This window comes from Indicator indicator, chromosome 2 (genome assembly GCF_027791375.1).
Source record: "Indicator indicator isolate 239-I01 chromosome 2, UM_Iind_1.1, whole genome shotgun sequence".
In the NCBI taxonomy this organism is placed as follows: Eukaryota; Metazoa; Chordata; class Aves; order Piciformes; family Indicatoridae; genus Indicator; species Indicator indicator.
In genome coordinates, this window is record NC_072011.1 from 65,022,267 (window position 1) to 65,042,128 (window position 19,862).

General features: G+C 44.1%; 1 protein-coding gene across 1 annotated transcript in view; it reads right to left on the reverse strand.

Moving 5' to 3' along the window:
- COL19A1 (collagen type XIX alpha 1 chain) overlaps window positions 1-19,862 on the reverse strand; it is a 204,041-nt gene that overhangs the window by 155,656 nt on the left and 28,523 nt on the right. The window contains exons 4-9 of the mRNA XM_054394527.1: window positions 14,585-14,708; window positions 12,282-12,557; window positions 9,856-9,936; window positions 8,941-9,054; window positions 7,232-7,294; window positions 2,601-2,654 (exon numbers count right to left, since the gene is read on the reverse strand). Coding sequence (XP_054250502.1) covers window positions 2,601-2,654; window positions 7,232-7,294; window positions 8,941-9,054; window positions 9,856-9,936; window positions 12,282-12,557; window positions 14,585-14,708 — 712 coding nt within the window. The remainder of the gene's footprint in view (window positions 1-2,600; window positions 2,655-7,231; window positions 7,295-8,940; window positions 9,055-9,855; window positions 9,937-12,281; window positions 12,558-14,584; window positions 14,709-19,862) is intronic.

Here is a 19,862-nt window from a genome sequence, read left to right on the forward strand (position 1 = left end):
TTTGTCTGTCCTTCTTTATCCAAACCTCCACAGCAACTGCTTTTATAGCATCACAGAATGGTTTACATTGGAAGGGACCTTAAAGATCATCCAGTTCCAACCCCCTGCCATGGGCAGGGACACCTTCCACCAGCCCAGGTTGCTCAAGGCTTCATCCAACCTGGCCCTGAACACCTCCATGGAGGGGGCATCCACAACCTCCCTGGGCAACCTGTTCCAGTGTCATCCCACCCTCACTGTGAAGAATTTCTTCCTAATCTCCAGTCTAATTCTGCCCTCCTCAAGCTTCAGTTCCACTCAATACTGTATTACTGGGCACAGACATGCCAGCTCTGGCCAGTAGAAGCTAGGTGGCTGGATCTCAGTTTCTTCATCTAGCTACACATGTACAAAACACTTAGTTTGGCCCTCCCCTCATTTTGTTATTGTTTTTGTTGTTTTGAGTCCCGCAAAGAGTCACAGAAATGGTGAAGGCAGTGGAACATCTTCCTTACGAGGAGAGCCTGAGGGAGCTGAGGGCTCTGTAGCTTGGAGAGGAGGAGCCTGAGAGGTGACCTCATTGCTGTTGATAAAGCTGTGCAGGGTGAGTGCCCAGAGGCTGGAGCCAGGCTCTGCTGGGTGATGCCCAATGACAGCACAAGGAGCAGTGGTGGAAGCTGAGGCATAGGAAGTTCCATGGAAACAGGAGGAAGAATTTCTTCACTGTGAGGGTGACAGAGCCCTGGAACAGGCTGCCCAGGGGGGTTGTGGAGTCTCCCTCTCTGGAGATATTCAAGACCCACCTGGATGTGTTCCTGTGTGATCTGCTCTAGGTGATCCTGCTCTGGCAGGGGGCTTGGACTGGATGACCTTTTGAAGTCCCTTCCAACCCCTAACATTCTGTGATTCTGTGCTTTTTTAAACAGCTTTTGGATTTGCTAGTTTCAGATTCCACAGTAGCTGATTTTTAATTTGAAACAATCCTATGACTTTTCTGCAGCCAGAATTCAAAGAGCTCCAACCTTCAGGAAGATGACAGTGTTTTGATATTAAATATGCTCTGACTGTTGAGCCTTACATAAACTAACAGCAGTTTGGGGATTTGGCCTGACTGAGAATCTGTGAGGTGCTAAGCAAAAGAAACGCAAACAGTATTAACCATGGAAACTGTAATAATAACTTGCACTGGCAAAACAATGTGGCTTGGTAATTTTAAAGAAAGATAACATCAGAGAAAGAGCTCCAGAAAGAGAGTCATGGGAAAACTCAGCTTCATTCTACATCAACCTCATTCAGTCTCACATGTTTTACAATAACATGTTTCACATCTGGGAGCAAAGTGAAGTAAAAACTGTCTAACTGGATTCAAGAAAAGGTTTCTCTGGTCCAGTATATGACCACAGAAAAGTGTAACAACAGGGCAACCATAAGGCTTGTCAGTGGGTTTCCCAGGCTTCAGTGTCTGGGAGCTCAAGGAGCTCCAGGCACCAGCAGTGTTTGTCTGACACACTCCATGGATTTTTATTCTGTTAACTTTCTGATATATTTTCAGTGTCTTTAAACTCTGCAGTGCCCTAAGAGGAAGAACCTTCCCTTTCTATCCCTTTGGAACCTTCTCTCCTTTACACATTGAAAGGGAAAGTACAAGAAACAAATCCCTGCTAACATTTTCTGTTCCGTTCATGACTGTAGAACAGGGCAAGTTTCACCTCAACTGTGTCTTTTTCAAAGTCTACACTGACCTGGGGGTCTTGGTGGATAACAAGCTCAGCTTGAGTGAACTGCAGCAGCAAAGAAAGCCAACAGGATGCTGGGAGGCACCATGAAGGCATTACCAGCAGAGATAAAGAAGTCATTGTCACACTCAGTGCTGCTTGGGCCACACCCATGGCAAAGGGGTTGGAACTGGATGATATTTAAGGTCCCTTCCAACCCAAACCATCCTGTGATTATTTTAACCATGGCAATATTCTAGATGTACCTTCCCTTTTAACCAAAACACAACTTGAGACAGAGAGAGTAAGGAAAGATACTTTCATCATTCTGTAGCTTGTTCATTCCACGTTTTACATGGAATGTTTACAACAGCTGAAGTGAAGCTTTACATCATTACTTCTAAATCTGGGTAATTACTAAATAAATCAAACCCTCTGCTGTTCCTGAAATGCTGCATGCCTGTGAAAGCAGCACAAATGAAGTACTGAGCTTCTCACAGCAACAGCTGCCTTTTTTTTAAAGGCATCCTTGTTTATGGCACTGAAATAACAGAAACCAGAAGCACACAATGAGAAAAATTCCAAACTGATAGAAGTGAGGCTTGAGGACGTCAATTGTGATGCTAAAGATACAACTGCAATAAACAAAAGGACAATATAGGGACATCTTTCACTAATCACTGCTCAACACCTCATCCAACCTGGCCTTGAGCACCTCCAAGGAGGAGGTATCCAAGTACCACTAGAGTGAGTGGGCTCCAAGAGCATGGCAGTGGAGGTAAAAAGTTCATTTTCTAAGAGAAGTGTTCTGCTCTCCCATTTTTGTAGACAATTGCAGGTAGGCCACTGATGACACAATGAGCACTGCCTGTGAGTCAAACTACACATCAGTGCACATCAAGGTACCTTTTCACCAGGAGGACCAGCAATACCATCCTGTCCTTTCATGCCCATTTCACCCTACAAAAGAAATTGTTCAGTTAGAACCTCTGAAGACCTCTGAGGTTAACAAGAGCTACTTGGGTCATATCTGATTCAACTTTAAAAAGTATCTTCTGCTTTGTTTTGTCATGCTAAGAATGTAATCACTGGGGAGGGGGAGGAGATGGTTTACATTTTAATTAATGCAGCTTCAATACAATAACACAGAATGGCTCAGGTTGGGAGGGACCTTAGAGATCATCTCCAGTCTTCCTGCCATGGGTAGGGACACCTCTCAACTAGACTCAGCTGCTCAAGACCTCATCCAATCTGTCCTTGAACATCTCCAGGGAGGAGGTATCCACAGCTTCCCTGGGCAACCTATTCCAGAATCTCATCACCCTGATACTGAAGCACTTCTTCCTGAGATCCCTGCTCTCCCTGAGCTTCAAACCATTCCCCCTTGTCCTATTGCTAGACACCCTTATGAAAAGTCCCTCCTCCAATCATTTAGGTATCCCAGAACTCAGTATCAAAATACAAACTTTGCTGTCAAGCTTTTATTAAAAAACCTGACAACAAAACAAAACCAAACCAAACCCAAAAAAAACCCTAAACACCCAAACCAACCACAAAACCCCAACCAAAGCCCTAATTCTCTGAGAGCTTCACAGACAGAATTCTGTAGTACCTTCATCTTTTCAGTGTAAATGTAATATCTCTGTTCTGAAATCATAGAATCATAGAATTGTTTTCATTGGAAAAGACCTCTAAGATCATCCAGTCCAACCATCAACCCAACACCACCATGGCCATTAAAACATGACCCAAAGGGGCACGGCCACAGTTTTCTTGAACACCTCCATGTGTCCTTGGGCAGCCTGTTCCAATCCCTGAGCACTCTTGCAGCAAAGAAATATTTCCTAATACCCAACCTAAACCTTTCTGAAGTTAAGAGAGGAAGAGGGAGATGGGCCAGAAGAAGTAGACAACAACAGTATTTGCTCTATCCCAGAAGACCCACTATGAAAGATTTCACCCCTGGACAAGGAAGGGTTTGCAAGATTTTGGTTTTCCTCAGCATTCTCTCTAGTCTGGCACAAACCAGCTGCTGACTCAGCACACTGAACTCTGAGATGCTTCATTCTCCTGATGCTCTACCCAGTGTGGCTCTGATCCAGAGCCTTGGATGGCAGCCTCAGTGAAATACTGAGAATTCAGTAGTTTTGTTTCTCGTTTCAAGGGTAGGAAAAAAAAAAAAAAAAAAACAAGGAGGATAAATCCACCCCAGAACATGGGCAAGGACACCTTCCACTAGAACAGTCTGTTCAAGGTCTTGTGCAACCTGGCCTTGAACACTCCCAGGGATGAAGGATCCTTGACCATGGAGGTTGTAGATATCCCCTCCATGTCTCTAAGCTTCTCATCCAAACATCTTTTAAACACCTTCGGGGGTGGTGACTCCACCACCTCCCAGGGCAGCCTGTTTCAGTGTTCAGTGACACTTTCAGTGAAAAAATTTTTCCTAACATCCAGTCTAAACTTCTGTTGGTGCAGCTTGAGGCCATTTCCTCTCATCCTATTACTTGTGAGAAGAAGCTGACCCCCACCTTGCTACTACCTCATTTCAGGCAGCTGTAGAGAATGATGAGGTCCTCCCTCAGCCTCCTCTTCTCCAGGCTGAACACCACCAGCTCCTTCAGCCCCTCCTCATATAGGATTGGAATGGTCCTTAGTTAGCTCTGTCTCAAAAGCAGACCAAAAGCCTCTGTGCACAAACAGCAGGACCCCATGAGCACTAGAGAGACAAAAGAGCAGGACTGGCCCCTGCTTACCTTATCTAAGCACCCAGAGAGTGACTCTCTTATCTCTGCACCCTCTGTTCCCTTGTGCTGCTTGGCAGTGTTTTAGAAGAGCAGAGCTCCTCTGTACCATTCAGCAGAGGATTTTTATAGGCTGCAGAGGCTAAGCTGACACAGCCTGCCACACACCTCGAAGCCTTTAGCTTACTGGCCACTCAGCTGAGCAGTGTTTGCACTCCTGCTCCACTAACTGCAGACAGTTCTTCACCACTGCAGATTAGATCAGGTGAGGCTTCTGTCTTAGGAGGGATGCCTGAGGGAGCTGGGGTTTTTGGTTTGGAGAAGAGGAGGCTGACAGGAGACTTCATCATCCTCAAAAACTACCTCAAAGAAGGCTAGAGTGAGGTGTGGGATGGTCCCTTCTTACATGGAACAAGTCACAGGACAAGAGGAAATGTCCTTGAGCTCTTCCAGAGGAGGTTCAGGTTGCATAATAAAATCATAGAATCACAGCATTGCTTTGGTTAGAAAAGACCTCTAAGATCTTTGAGTCCAACCATCAACCCAACACCACCATGGCCATTAAGCCATGTCCCCAAGTGCCATGGCCACACATTTCTTGAACACCTCCAGGGATGGTGACTCCACCACCTCCCTGGGCAGCCTGTTCCAACCCCTGACCACTCATCCAACAATGAAAATTTTCCTAAGTTCCAGTCTAAACTTCCCCTGGCACAATTTCAGGCTGTTTCCTCTCATTCTATCACCTGATACTAGGGAGAAGAGACCAACCCCCACTTCACTCCACCCTCCTTTCAGGGAGTTGTGGAGAGCAATGAGGGTCTTGAGGGTACTTCCCATTATTGATGTGGAGCCATGGGTGTTTCAAAACTGGCAATGCTGGTGCATTATAAAGAGGAAATCTAAGGTGTAGATATTGTTCAACGTAAGGGAAAACATTGATTTAATGTGAGGGGTTCACTCTTCCCTTCTGTTTAGACAGACAAAAATCAGAGTGAACTGGGAGAAAATGGAACTGTAGAAATGCTTGGAGTTTCCAATGGGTTTGCTTTGTTGAATCAAGCTCATTTGGAATAAGAAAAAATGGCCTCAAGTTGTACCAGAGGAGGTTTAGGTTGGATAGTAGAAGAAACTTCTTCACTGAAAGGATTCTCAAACTCTGGAATAGGCTGCCCAGGGAATGGTGAAGTCACCATCCCTGGAGACGTGGTGATGGCAGACTCAAGCTCATTTGGGACAAGAAGAAATGGCCTTATGTAGAATCAGGTGGAACAGGGGTATCAGGAATGACAGAAGAGACGGAAGGAAAGCACCAAAATCATTAAGCTTGGAAGAGATCTCTAAGACCTTCAAGTCCAACCATGAAGACTAGCAAGGAAAATAGGCAGAAGGAGCAGACACCTCATTTATTTTCCTTGGGTTCTTTTTCCTTATAGTCCTGCCACAAATATTTTCTTAGTGCAACAGCCTAGTGCATAAATCTAACCCTAGATGCCCTAAAATAGTCCTTTAAATGTCTTTTTCCTTAAGTAATATTTAAATTAATGAAGGTCACTTGACCAGCAATAAATTTTCCATGTTGTGCATCAACAGGCACTTTAATGGTTGACTTTTTGCTCCTTGCTGTACTTACAGCATTAACCAATGACCTATTAACACAGCTTGGAATACTTTATTGTTGTATCAAAATATTTAATTATTTTTTGGATTTCAATTTAAAAATCTTTTATGGGCACTAAGTCTTCTTAAATAAAAATGAAAAGCTAACATGCAGTTACTTTAAGAAAAGAACAGTTTGTATTTTCAATGTATACCAGAGAAACACAAAAAAATGGTCTGGATTGGGAGATGGCTTTTGAAAGTCTCCAGAGGAGACTCCACAACCTCTCTGGGACAGACAGGTCCCCCCAGATGCAAAGCCAAGGTGAGACAGCTGTAGGCTGCCTGGCAGGAATCACAGAAACATTCAGGGTGGAAAAAGACTCTCAGGGTCACCAAGTTCAACCATTAACCCTACTCTACAAGGCTCACCCCTAAACCATAGCCCCAGGTACCACATCCAGACCACCTTTAAACACATCCAGGGTTGGTGACTCCACCACCTCCCTGGGCAGCACATTCCAATGCCTGACCACACTTGCTGGAAAAAATTCTTCCTAACGTCCAGTCTAAATCTCTCCTATTGCATCTTGAGGCCATTCCCTCTTGTTCTGTCACTGATTACCTGTGAGAAGAGACCAGCACCAACCTCTATACAGCCTCCTTTCAGGTAGTTGTAGAGAGCAATGAGGTCTCCCCTCAGACTCCTGTTTCACACTAACCATGTCCCCAGCTCTTTCAGTCTCTCCTCATCAGATTTATTCTCCAGCCCCTTCCCCAGCTTCCTTGCCCTCCTCTGCACTGGCTCCAGGACCTCAAGGTCTCTCTTGCATCAAGGTGCCCAAAACTGAACTCAAAGTACAGCCTCACCAGAGCTGAGTACCAGGGGACAGTTCCCTCCCTGCTCCTGCTGGACACAGCATCTCTGATCCCAGCCAGGATGTCACTGGCTTCCTTGGCCACCTGGGCACACTGCTGGTTTGTCAGTTACAACACCCAGGTCCCTTTCTGTCAGACAGCTCTCCAGCCACACTGCCCCAAGCCTAGAGCAAAAGCAGAGACTAACCAAGAAAGCATTGAACCTGTAGACAGGGAGATTCCTTTAGGGAGCAACCAAATCCATCAGGTTTCTATTTATGAAAGATAAGCCAAGGGTGCAAGATTGGAAAGGGAGAATTAAACTGGTGGGTTTACCTTTTCACCTTTCTCTCCTTTATGGCCTGGCAAACCAGCTGCTCCTGGCAACCCTGCTTCTCCCTGGTTTTCAAAGGAGGAAATAAATTAAATTAACAAATAAGGAGATCCAGAATATTCACTTTGTTTGCTTTCTTTGTCCTTATCACAGAAGTCTAAATAGAAAATGATGCATAATAAAATATACATATATATATAAAAGATATTAAAATGAAAGAAAAAGAAAATATAGCAATTCTAAAATAATAAAAAATAATAAAATAAAATAAATAGTAAAACTAAAAAAAATAAAATAAATAGTAAAATATAAAAATACGATAATAAAAAATAAAATAATAATAATGAGGAGGAGAAGAAGAACAATAAGAATAAATAAATACATAAATACATAAATAAATAAAGCTATAATTGTACATAATAAATCCCTGGTTTTCAAATGAGGGGAAAAAAATGAAAAAATAAGTAGATCCAGAATATGTGTGTCTTTATCACAAAAGTCTAACCAAAAAAGAAAAGGATACAAAATAAAACATACCTAATAAAGATAGATTAAAAATTAAAGGAATAGAAAGAAGAAAAGTAGAATAATAAAATAATGAAAATATAATAAAATAATAATAATAATAGACAATAACAGGCATAACAACCACCACCAATAATAATAACAATAATAACAAGTATAACATCCATAACATCATTATTATCATCATCGTCATCATCATCATTATCATTATCATTGTTATCACCAATAATTGTACATAATAAATCCCTGATCTTCAAATGAGGAAAAAAACTAAAAGTAACAAATAAATAGATTCAAAACATGTTTGGTTTGGTTTCCTTCTCCTTATTATGAAAGCCTAACAAAAAGCTGCTAGATAATAAAATATACATACTAAATTTATTAAAAATAAATAAATTGAAATAATTACAATGAAATAATAACAATCACTATAATAACAGTAACGACAATAATTACAATGGTGAAAATAATAATGACAATAATTATAATAATGAAAATTATATTTATATTATATTATATTATATTATATTATATTCTCCTATATTATCTTATGTTATCTTCTATTCTATTCTATTCCATTCTATTCTATTCTATTCTATTCTATTCTATTCTATTCTATTCTATTCTATTCTATTACTTTATTATGTATTATTATATCTATAATTATTATTATTATTTTAAAATAATAATATATTATTATATAATATATATTTATATATAATAAATATATATAACCAAGGTAATAAAAATAAAATGTAATAATAACAACACTCATTATGACAACAACAATAATCATAATGGTGACATGATACTGATGATGCTAATATTATAATATACTATAAATTATTAGATGCTTAATAACAATAATTCTACATAATAAATACAATTCTTCAGGAGAGGAACATTTGTTTTAGAAGCATTCATGCAGAAAATAATTTCTTCTGCAGTAAAATCCCCTACTCTGAACATGATGGCTAAATACAAGGATCATTTTGGCCTTGGATCCCTTTCTTTGTGTTTCTGTTCAAACAAGGAATATTGACACACCTCTGCAGCTCTCTTAACTGAACCTGAAGCATCCTGTATCTTAACTGAGAAGCCTCATTTCAGGATATCCTAACACTAAAAACCAGTCAGATGTTTTTCATCACTAATAAAACTCCAAAGCACTATGGCAATCCCATACTTTATTTGGGAAGCAGTGGCATTTCTCTCCAGGTTCTTGCTGCAGGGATATTTTGCTGTCACGAGCTGTCACTGGTGATGCAGTTGTAGCAAGGAACCTCTCCTCACGTGAGCACTGAAATGGAAAAGGAGATTTGCTGCTCACTAACCAAGAATCACAGAATCACAAATTGGTCTGGGTTGGAAGGGATGACACCAAGATGTGTGGTCCAGTTGCCACCCAGGGACTTGGGCAGACTCAAAGATGGGCCCAAGCTAGCCTCATGAAGATCAACAAGGCTGAGTGTAAGGTCCTGCACCTGGAGAAGAAGAGAAGATAAGAGAAGATAAGAGAAGACAAGAGAAGACAAGAGAAGGGAAGAGAAGGGAAGAGAAGAGAAGAGAAAAGAGAAGAGAAGAGAAGAGAAGAGAAGAGAAGAGAAGAGAAGAGAAGAGAAGAGAAGAGAAGAGAAGAGAAGAGAAGAGAAGAGAAGAGAAGAGAAGAGAAGAGAAGAGAAGAGAAGAGAAGAGAAGAGAAGAGAAGAGAAGAGAAGAGAAGAGAAGAGAAGAGAAGAGAAGAGAAGAGAAGAGGACTCCAGAGGGACCTTAGAGCTGCCTTCCAATACCTGAACAAAACCTACAGGAAGGCTGCAGAGGGACTTTTCCTGAGGGTGTTTAGAGACAGGACAAGGGGGAATGGTTTGAAGCTGAGGAAGAGCAGGGTTAGACTGGACTGAGGAAGAAGATCTTCAGTATGAGGGTGTTGAGACTTTGAAATAGGCCACCCAGGGAGTTTGTGGATTCCTCCTTCCTGCAAGTGTTCAAGGTCAGGCTGGATGAGGCTTTGAGTAGCCAAGTCGAGTTGAGAGGTTGGAATAAATGATCTCTGAAGTCCCTTCCAACCTAAGCCATTCTATGACTCTAACAAACAACTTACCAGGTCCGCAGATATCTCACAACACGAATCTTCCATTGCAAGGTTGGGATTGCAGTAAACAGTTAGGTGGTGAAGCTCAATCTAGCAAGAAACACAAAGAGATGGATATGAGATGTCTAAAACCATGTGTTAGGGCATGCAGTTCCTTATCTTGGCTTCATAAACTTTCTGAACCACTGCACATTTCTGAAATGCTGGCAAAAGAGACAAACCCAAACTAACTGCAAAGCTCCTCACGTAAGGAACATGCTGCAGTCTATTGCTTTGAGGTAAATCACATTAGGGATTTAATTTATCTCCCTCTGTTCTGTTCCTGCTATGCCACACAGGCATTTCAGCCCTCTGGACACTCTCTGCAAATCTTGTCAGGAGCATCATTTTCTTCTGCAGTGAATGCAAGTTAAGGTTTGATAATCTCACTTTCACACAGAACTTCTGTCACTATGGATACATCCTTGTGTGGACCTCACCAACAAATTACTTGAAGAGTAGAAACCCCAAATCCTGTAGATAAAGTTTCTGTTTCAGAGATTTGGGGTGGATTGGTGAGATGAAGACCATCTCATTTTAACTAACTAATCTTGTCCTTCTATGCCCCTTCTGCATGGTTTATATCCTCTTATTCTTTCCCTTGCACTCCCTGAGAAGAAGACTGCTGGGGCAGGATCCATTCTGCTGCCTTCACCAGCTTTATGCCTGTAGTGTTTGCAAATGTGGAAATCCCAATTTACAAATTCCACTGGGACTTATCCAGCTTGTGCCAAGATAAAAAGAATCTGCTCCTCCTCCTGTGTGCTGCTTGGAAATCAGGAGATAGTACCCAAAATTCACAGGTTCATAGCGGAGAACACAGCCATGGTGGTCTTAGGTTGATAGTTGGACTCTACCTTAGATGCCTTTTCCAGGTGAAAGAATTCTATGGTGCTGTAGATTGTTGTAGGAGTAGCTCAGTAATGAAACTGTGTATGAGCCCAGATTCACAGAGTGGTTTGGCTTGGAAGGGACCTTGAAGATCATCCAGTTCCAACCCCCTGCCATGGGCAGGGACTCCTCCCACCAGCCCAGGTTGCTCAAGGTCTCATCCAACCTGCCCTTGAACACCTCCAAGGAGGAGGCATCCACAACCTTCCTGGGCAACCTATTCCAGTGTCTCACCACCCAGTCTTAGAGAAGAAAAATGAAACCTGAGCTTAGCCCCATGAAATAAGAGCTCTGAGTCCTGAGCCTGAAGTGTTTAGCACCTGCCAGGACCAACTCCTCCCAGAATGCAGTTAAAATGTGCTATTTTCATCTGGAAACATGCAGTGTCCATAAAAGAGCTGCAACTTTCAGATGGTCACCATCAACTCCAAGCCAGATGCTTGCAGTAACCTAGTAACTGGATGTCAGCATGCTTAAAACAAACTGACATTTCCTGCAGCCTTCAAACTGCTTGCAGTGAGCTCTCTGCATGAGGAAACTGAGTAGAGCATCTCTATGACAGAACACAGCCCAAATTGTAGAGTAATTCTTGCACCAAAGGTTGTAGGAAACACCTCCAGCTACTTCCTAATCCCTTTCTTTCAGAAGGGGGAGTGACAACGATGAAGAGTGTGCCCCAATTTCTGCATAGCTGAACTGCCCTGGAATGTGATAACACAGAGGCAGTCCTGATATTTTTGTGTCTCCCCTTGATCAAAGGAAGACAAATTTTAGCAGATGACTGATACAAACTTAGAAATCTGTCATAAAAAATGGAAAGAAAAGAGAATTTCCCCTGGAAGTTATCTCTGGATGTAGTAATAATATAGAATCATAGAACCATGGAATCATAGAGTCATGGAATCATAGAATCATGGAATTATAGAATCATGGAATCATAGAGTCATGGAATCATGGAACGGTAGAATCATGGAATCATAGAATGGTCTGGGTTGAAAGGGACCTCCAAAGGTCATCTCATCCAACCCCTAAGGTAACTACATGGCTCTTATTCTAAAGAGAATACAGAAAAACAGACTCCTAAACCAGGACTGAGCTTTTGTGGTAACTTTGGTGACAGGTTTGCCTTAGCAGATGCTGCAGCACTGACCACTGATTAGAGGAGAAGGACTTCAACTTAAGAATACACACTCAAAATTAATAACCAGTTTTGACCCTTTTCTGGAATCACAGAATGCATCAGGTTGGAAGGGTTTCTTGAAGGTCATCTTGTCCAACAACTCTGCAGTGAGCAGCAACATCCCCAACTAGAGCAGGTTGCTCAGAGCCCCATCAAAACTTGAATGTCTCCAAGTATGGGGCCTCCACCACCTCTCTGGGCAACCTGTTGTGGTGTTCCACCACCCTCTTAGCAAAGGACTTATCTACATCATTCTTTATGGTGCTGTTAGCAAAAGCACAGCCAAAAGAGAGTTTCAAGGCAGCTGGATTTCCTTGCTACTCACATCTACAGGCTTATCATCTGCAGCACGAGAAGCAATCAGAGTCCTTCCCTGCAAGTCAATGGTGAATTTTTCATCAGTCTGCTTTCTCTCAATTAAATTACAATCCAAATAGAGGGAAATGACTCCTGACTGCACGCTAATACCAAGCTTATGCCACTGGCGGTCGAACAAGGGATACATTTCCCGGCTCTTAAAAGTGTAGTGCAGTATATTGCTCCGAGAGGATTTGGTCATGTACTCCACCACCTTTTTTGTACCATCCAGAAGAACTGAGATCTGAAAGCAAAAGAAAAGACAAGAGAAGAAATGGGTCATTTAAAAGTGATGAGTCTATGAATGATGCATATAAAATAAAAACAATAGGATGGGTTGGGTTGGAAGGGATCTTAAAGACCACCCAGTTCCAAACACCCTGCCATGGGCAGGGACACCTTCCCCTAGTCCAGGTGGCTCAAGGTCTCATCCAACCTGGCCTTGAACACCTTCAGGAAGGGGCATCCACAAGCTCCCTGGGCAACCTATCCCAGTGTCTCACCACACGATCAGAGGATGTTAGGGACTGGAAGGGACCTCTGCAGACCTTCCAGTCCAACCCGCAGCCCCTTCCCACCCCCCCCATGCCCCTCCCCGCCCACGCCAGAGCAGGACCATAGAATCTAGTGCAGGTTACACAGGAACACATCCAGACAGAGCTGGAAAGTCTCCAGAGAAGGAGTCTCCACAATTTCTCTGGGCAGCCTGCTCCAGTGCTCTGGAACCCTTACAGTGAAGAAGTTCCTCCTCATGTTGAGGTGGAACCTCCTGTGCTGAAGTTTCTATCCATTGTCTCTTGTCCTATCCCAGGGCACAAGTGAGCAGAGGCTGTCCCTGTCCCTTCCTTCCTGACCCCCACCCCTCAGATATTTATAGACATTGATCAGATCCCCTCTCAGTCTTCTCTCCAGACTAACCAACCCCAGGGCTCTCAGCCTCTCCTCATCAGGCAGTGCTCCAGTCGCTTGAATTTCTTTCTTATCTCCAGTCTCAATCTCCCCTCTTCCAGCTTCAATCTATTGCCCCTCATCCTATCACAACAAGCCCTTCTAAAAAGTCCCTCCCCAGCTTTCTAATAGGCCCCCTTCAGGTACTGGAATATTTCAGCTACATAAATTGAGCAAGAATTATGTCCTGAAGCATTCTTGTAATTTGTGAACACCTATCAGCTCTAAATTATGACATGTTTCTTCATCCTGGTTGGCAGTCTTACCTCAATAAATTGTTGCCTTTCTGTCATTCCTATAACAAACCATCAATTACTTCAGAGCAGTCTATTCTCTACAAACTGTAACTAAATCCAGTGGTGAAACATCCACTCACTTGTATTTGTTGTAATATATGAAGGCAAAAAAGCAACTTATATCACAGAATCACAGAATGTCAGAGGTTGGAAGGGACCTCAAGAGATCATCAGCTCCAACCCCCTTGCCAATAGCAGGATCCCCCTAGGGTAGTCTGCACAGGAATGCAGCCAGGTGGGTTTGGAAAGTCTCCAGAGAAGGAGACTCCATAACCTCTCTGGGAAGCCTGCTCCAGGCTGTCACCCTCACTATAAAGAAGTTTCTCCTCATGTTGAGGTGAAACCTTCTCTGTTCAGCTTGGTATCCATTCTTCCTTATTACTGTGCAACACTGAAAAGAGCCTGGCCCCCTCCACTTGACACCCACCCCTCAGCTATTGAGAGACATTGCTCAGATCCCCTCTCAGCCTTCTCTTCTCCAGACTGAACTACCCCAGGGCTCTCAGTCTCTCTTCACAGCGGAGATACTCAAGTCCCCTAAGCATCCTTGTGGCTCTTTGTTGGACTCTCTCTAGCAGGCCTCTGTCTCTCTTGAACTGGAGAGCCCAAAACTGGACACAGTATTCCAGGTGTGGTCTCACCAGGGCAGAGCAGAGGGAGAGAAGAACCTCCCTAGCCCTGCTGCCCACACTTTTCTTGCTGCTCCCCAGGATCCCATTGGCTCTCTTGGCCACAAGGGCACATTGCTGTCCCATGCAGAACTTGCTGTCCACCAGCACTCCAAGGTCTTTCTCTGTCGAGCTGCTCTCCAGCAGGGCAACCACTAACCTGTCCTGGTGCCTGCTGTTATACCTCCTCAGATGCAGGACCCTGCACTTGTCCTTACTGAACTTCACGAGGTTTGCCTTCACCCAGCTCTCAGCCTGTCCAGATATCGCTGGATGGCAGCACAGCCTGCTGGGGTGTCAGCCACCCCCTCTCCCCCCAGTTTTGCATCATCAGGGAACAAATCAGAGTTGCCTCTAACCTCAGGTGTGTCATACTGGTTTAACACTTGCCAGATGTACCAACGTTCTTTCTTGGTACTGCGCCGGACGCGGAAGGTAGCAACAAGAGAGTACTCTTCAGGAATCCCGTTGGGAAATACTTGCCTACAGTAGGAGAGAGGGGGGGAAAAGAGTTCTTGTTATTCTTACAAACACAAACTGCTTTACAGGAGTCAACAGGGGAAAAAAAAATAGCTGGTGAAAACAAGGAGCTGAATGTCCACAACTCATAGAAATTCACAGGTGGCAGCATTCGGAAGAGTCTTTTCTAGAGATGGTTTCAACTAAGGAATTTTTTATCACATCTTGAGCCAGCAGTGTGCTCAGGAGGCCAAGAAGGCCAACAGCATCCTGGCCTGGATTAGCAACAGTGTGGCCAGCAGGAGCAGGGAAGTGATTGTCCCCCTGAACTCAGTGCTGGTGTGGCCACACCTTGAGTTCTGTGTTCAGTTTTGGGCCCCTCACTACAAGAAAGACACTGAGGTGCTGGTGTGAGTCCAAAGAAGGGCAACAAAGTTGGAGAAGGGTTTAGAGAAGAGATCTGGTGAGGAGCAGCTGAGTGAACTGGAATTGTTCAACCCGGAGAAGAGGAGCCTGAGGGGAGATCTCTTTGCTCTCTTCCTACAGGGAGGTTGGAGTGAAGTAGGGGATCAGCATCTTCTCCCTAGTATGGCCTGAAATTGTGCCAGGGGAGGTTTAGGTTGGAGATTAGGAAAAATTTCTTTTCTGAAAGAGTAGTCAGGGCCTGGAACAGGCTGGCCAGGGAGCTGGTGGAGTCACCATCCCTGGAGGTGTTCAAGAAACCTGTAGCCATGACACTTTGGGACATGGTTCAATGGCCATGGTAGTGTTGGTTTGATGGTTGGACTCCATGTGATAACTTCTGTAAGATCTGTGATTCCTATAAACAGGTGCATTGGAAGAACTGCTGCAGTGAAAGGCACACACAAACATTTTACAATACTGGGTTTCCCCTGTTTCTTTTCTTGGGAAACTGGAACAAAATTTCCTAAAGGATTGGTAGAATAATCTCCATCCCTGGAGACTTTCAAAACATAGCAGGACAGGGATCATAATAACTTGACCTAACTTCCAAGTTGATCCTGTTTTGAGCAAGGAGTTTGATCCAGTGATCTCTATTTGGACACAAAGAGAAAAAAAACAACCCCAAACCAATCTAAAAACCAAAGCAACCAAACAACCAACAAAACCAAACCAAACTAAGCAACCAACCAACAAAACCAAACCAAACCCTAAAACCCCAAAAAACCCAACCCTAAAATCAAACCAAAAAAAGGGGGGAAAAAGAGGGCTGATAACCCCACAACCCTCCTGCAAATCACTTCAGTGAACTTAGGATCTGAGGAAAAATGCCTTCTGTATAGAGAAGCCTGCTCTAAATCCTGCCAAAGAGCTTCTTTAATGGCCTAACACCTATTTTAAGGCCCTTATGTGGGAATCACCCTTCTTTGGCTTATTTCCCACAGCTGATATGTTTTATCCCAGGAACAATCTGGCTGCTCTCCCTCATACAGCTATAGATGTTGCAGTGTCGAAAGGCAAGGCACAAGCAAAGAGGCTTTGCAGGACTTAGATCTGGATTTCAGACTAATCTGTATCTTAATTACAGCACAAATAATATGTCCATGGTTTATAAAGAAAATGCTTTCATTGGACATCAGTAATACACAAGTGGATCTCTGCAGAACAGTAACTAATCTGTGCAGAGAATCATAGAATGGTTGGAAGGTGGCTAAAGAAGTAAGAGTTAAGTAGAACAGGACCAAGAATAAGCTCAATCAGATTCATAGAATAATTGAGGTAGGGAGTTACCTTGGAAGCCAATGAATCTAATCCCCTGCTCAAAGGAAAGCCAACCTGAAAATTACCTCAGGTTACTACAACTCCTTCCTTGTACAGCTGAGGTTTGAATGTCTCCCAGAATGCAGATTAGCTCACATAGAATCAGAGAACTGTTTCAGTTGGAAGAGAACTCTAAGATCATTGCCTCCACTTATCAACCCAACACCACCATGGCCACTAAACCATGTCCCAGAGTGCCAGGGCCACAGGTTTCTTGAACTCCTCCAGGGATGGGGACTCCACCACCTCCCTTCCAAAGCCTGACCACTCTTGCAGCAAAGAAATTTTTCCTAATCTCCAATCTAAACCTCCCCTGGAACAATTTCAGGCCATTTCCTCTCATTCTATCACCTGATATTAGGGAAAAGAGACCAACCCCCACCTCGCTGCAACCTCCTTTCAGGGAGTTGTAGAGAACAATGAGGTCTCCCCTCAGCCTCCTCCACACTCAACCACCCCAGTTCCCTCCTCCCCAGCCCTGTCCCCCAGCCCCTTCACCAGCTTTGTTGCCCAGACAGATGTGAAGCTGAGATTTTCCTCTCCCAGGAAACATCCTGAACAGTGAGATAACAAAAGCAGCGTCCTCCCATTCCTGTTGAGCTTCCTTAGCTGAGGACAATCTGAACCAGATGTCCCTCCTGGATGACTGCTCTAACCTGTAAGACTATCAAGAAGGTCCTCTCTCGCTCTTCTACCCTGGAAGTGCTCATGCCTGCAGTGGTTTGTGTCAAATTCTTTGCTGTCCAAGCTTATTATGTGTGACTTAAGCACAGTCAATGGCTTGGGCATCTCTGGGGACACAAGCAGCATTCAGCTATCTCTACACACATCTTGGAGTCACAATGAAACTTGGGTGGGATTTGTATGACTGCCTGCTTAAGTATGGTGCTTCTGAGCTTCACAGGAACCTATGCCCTGACACTGGGGGAAATCTGTTGTCCAAAGTGACTCATTTTGGGTACCCCCAGGGGTTAGGTGGTGCTGGAGAGCAGGCAATTGAAATAATTCACCGAGAGGCAGGCGCCCACAGTCTGACTAAATTACACTTTAGGTGGAATTTGGACAATTTGATTTTCTCTCTTTTTTTTTTTTTCCCCCATGTTGTCAGCAACGTATAATAACAATAATAATCATAATAAAAGAAAGGTGATGACTGGAGCACTGTGTTCTCAAAGCAAAGCACACCCTTGGTGGGAACTGCTGCAAACAATAGCAGGAATTGAAACACACAAACTGAATACATAGGCTTGAATGTACACCACCCCTGACTGCAGGATTAAGGTGCACTGTACAGAAGCCCCAGCTGAGAGATTGAGGAGAACAAAGACAAGCAGGAAAATCCCTAACACCCCAAGGTGTGATTCTCCCACTCTGGAAGTGATTTTCTCCCACTGCTCTCATGAGCTGCATTCATGCACACCTGCAAATGCTTTTTGGGAAAATAATTGCTTTTCCTTTTGTCTGGAGAGTGTCCAGAGAAGGGCCATGAGAATGATCAGAAGGCTGGAAGCCCTGTCGTGTAAGGAAAGGCTGAGAGAGCTGGGGTTGTTCAGCTTTGAGAGGAGAAGGCTTAGGGGAGACCTAATAGTGTCCTTCCAGTACCTGAAGGGGGACAGCACCATGGACCAGTATATAAAGGGTGGCTACCAGGAGGATGGAGACTCTTCACAAGGAGTCCCATGGAAAAGACAAGGGGTGATGGGGACAAGTTGCTCCTGTGGGGATTCCAACTTGGCTCCAGAAGAAAATGTTTCACCATGAGGATGACAGAATCACAGAAATATTGAGGCTGGAATAGACCTCTGAGATCATCAAGCCCAGCCTATGACCTACCACCACCACACTGACCAAACCATGTCACTAAGTGACACATCCAACCTTTCCTTAAACACCTCCAGGGACAGTGACTCCACCACCTCCCTGGGCAGTCCATTCCAGTGTCTGATTGCCCTGAGGAAGTGCTTCATGACATCCAACCTAAACCCCCCCAGTGCAGCTTCAGGCCATGCCCTCTCACCTTGTCACAAGTTGCCTGGGAGCAGAGCCTGGCTCCCACCCTACTACAGCTTGCCTTTAGGTAGCTGTAGAGTGTGATAAGGTCCCCCCCTGAGTCTCTTCTTCTCCAGGCTAAACACCCCCAGCTCCCTCAGCCTTTCCCTCCAGTCCCTTCCCCAGTCTTGGTGCTCTCCTCTGGACCCACTCCAGCACCTTTCTTGCAGTGAGGGGCCCAGCACTGCACACAGTGCTCAAGATGAGTGCCAAGTACAGGGCAGAATTCCAGCCCTAGCCCTGCTGACCACATATTCCTGATACAAGCCAAGATGCCATTGGCCTTCTGTGTCCCCTGGGCACACTGCTGGCTCATGTTCAGCTGTTGTTACCCCGCACTCCATCACCAGAACAGTCAGACACTGGAATCATCTCCCAGGGGAAGCAGTGGATTCCCCTACATTGGTCACTTTTAAGACTCAGCTTGTCAGGGTGCTGGGCCAGCTCCTTTCAGCTCCACTATCACCTAGAAAGCTTGGCCCAGACCATCCTTGGGGTCCCTTCCAACCTGGCATTCTGTGATTCTGTTTCCTCAAAAGTTCTGAAAACCTCTGAAATGCAGATCCCAGATGGTCCCCCTCGTGCCACCCTGCCAGAAAAAGTAATTATGAATGAATGTGGAGCACATTCCCCCTGCTATAAAGAGGTTCAGCTCTATCTTTGTAAAGCAGCATTGAGTTACCTCTATCAGATGCAGTAAGGCAATCCTTTATTTACCTTTTGGTTTTTATTTTATTTTTTTTAAAGGAGCCCTGGTGGCAAAGCTGCAGCTATTTTTAACCCTTCTGCACTCTAATTGTTCCAAGTGGGATGAGAGCAATCTACAGCACAGGAGAAACTTCCCTATTTACAAGTATCAATGAAGCCTCCAAGCTTGCTGAGCATCTTCCAAGAAGAGAAAGATGAGCCAACTTACATTTCCTGAGGCTGAAGTGAGAGATGTTTAAAGTTTCTGGCAAGACATAGCTCTTCCAGCTGACATATACTGTTACCTGGTATATGTCACTTGTAACATGACAATGTTTAAGGGTAGTTCGGTGAGCAGAGCTCCAGCAGTTAGTTGAAACAACTTTTCCTGGGGTGGGTAATGATTTATTTAGTGCCTCAGTGATGCAGGCACTCAATTCTTAGCCTTTTTTGTGTTTCAGGGGTTTAAAAGGAAATCAGGCTCCCCAGGGAGGTTGTGGAGTCTTCTTCTCTGGAGACTTTCCAAACCCACCTGGATGCATTCCTGTGCAGACTACCCTAAGTGATCCTGCTCTGGCAGGGGGGTTGGACCTGATGATCTCTTGAGGTCCCTTCCAACCTCTGATATACTGTGATAGGATCTACAGAATTGTTTTGGTT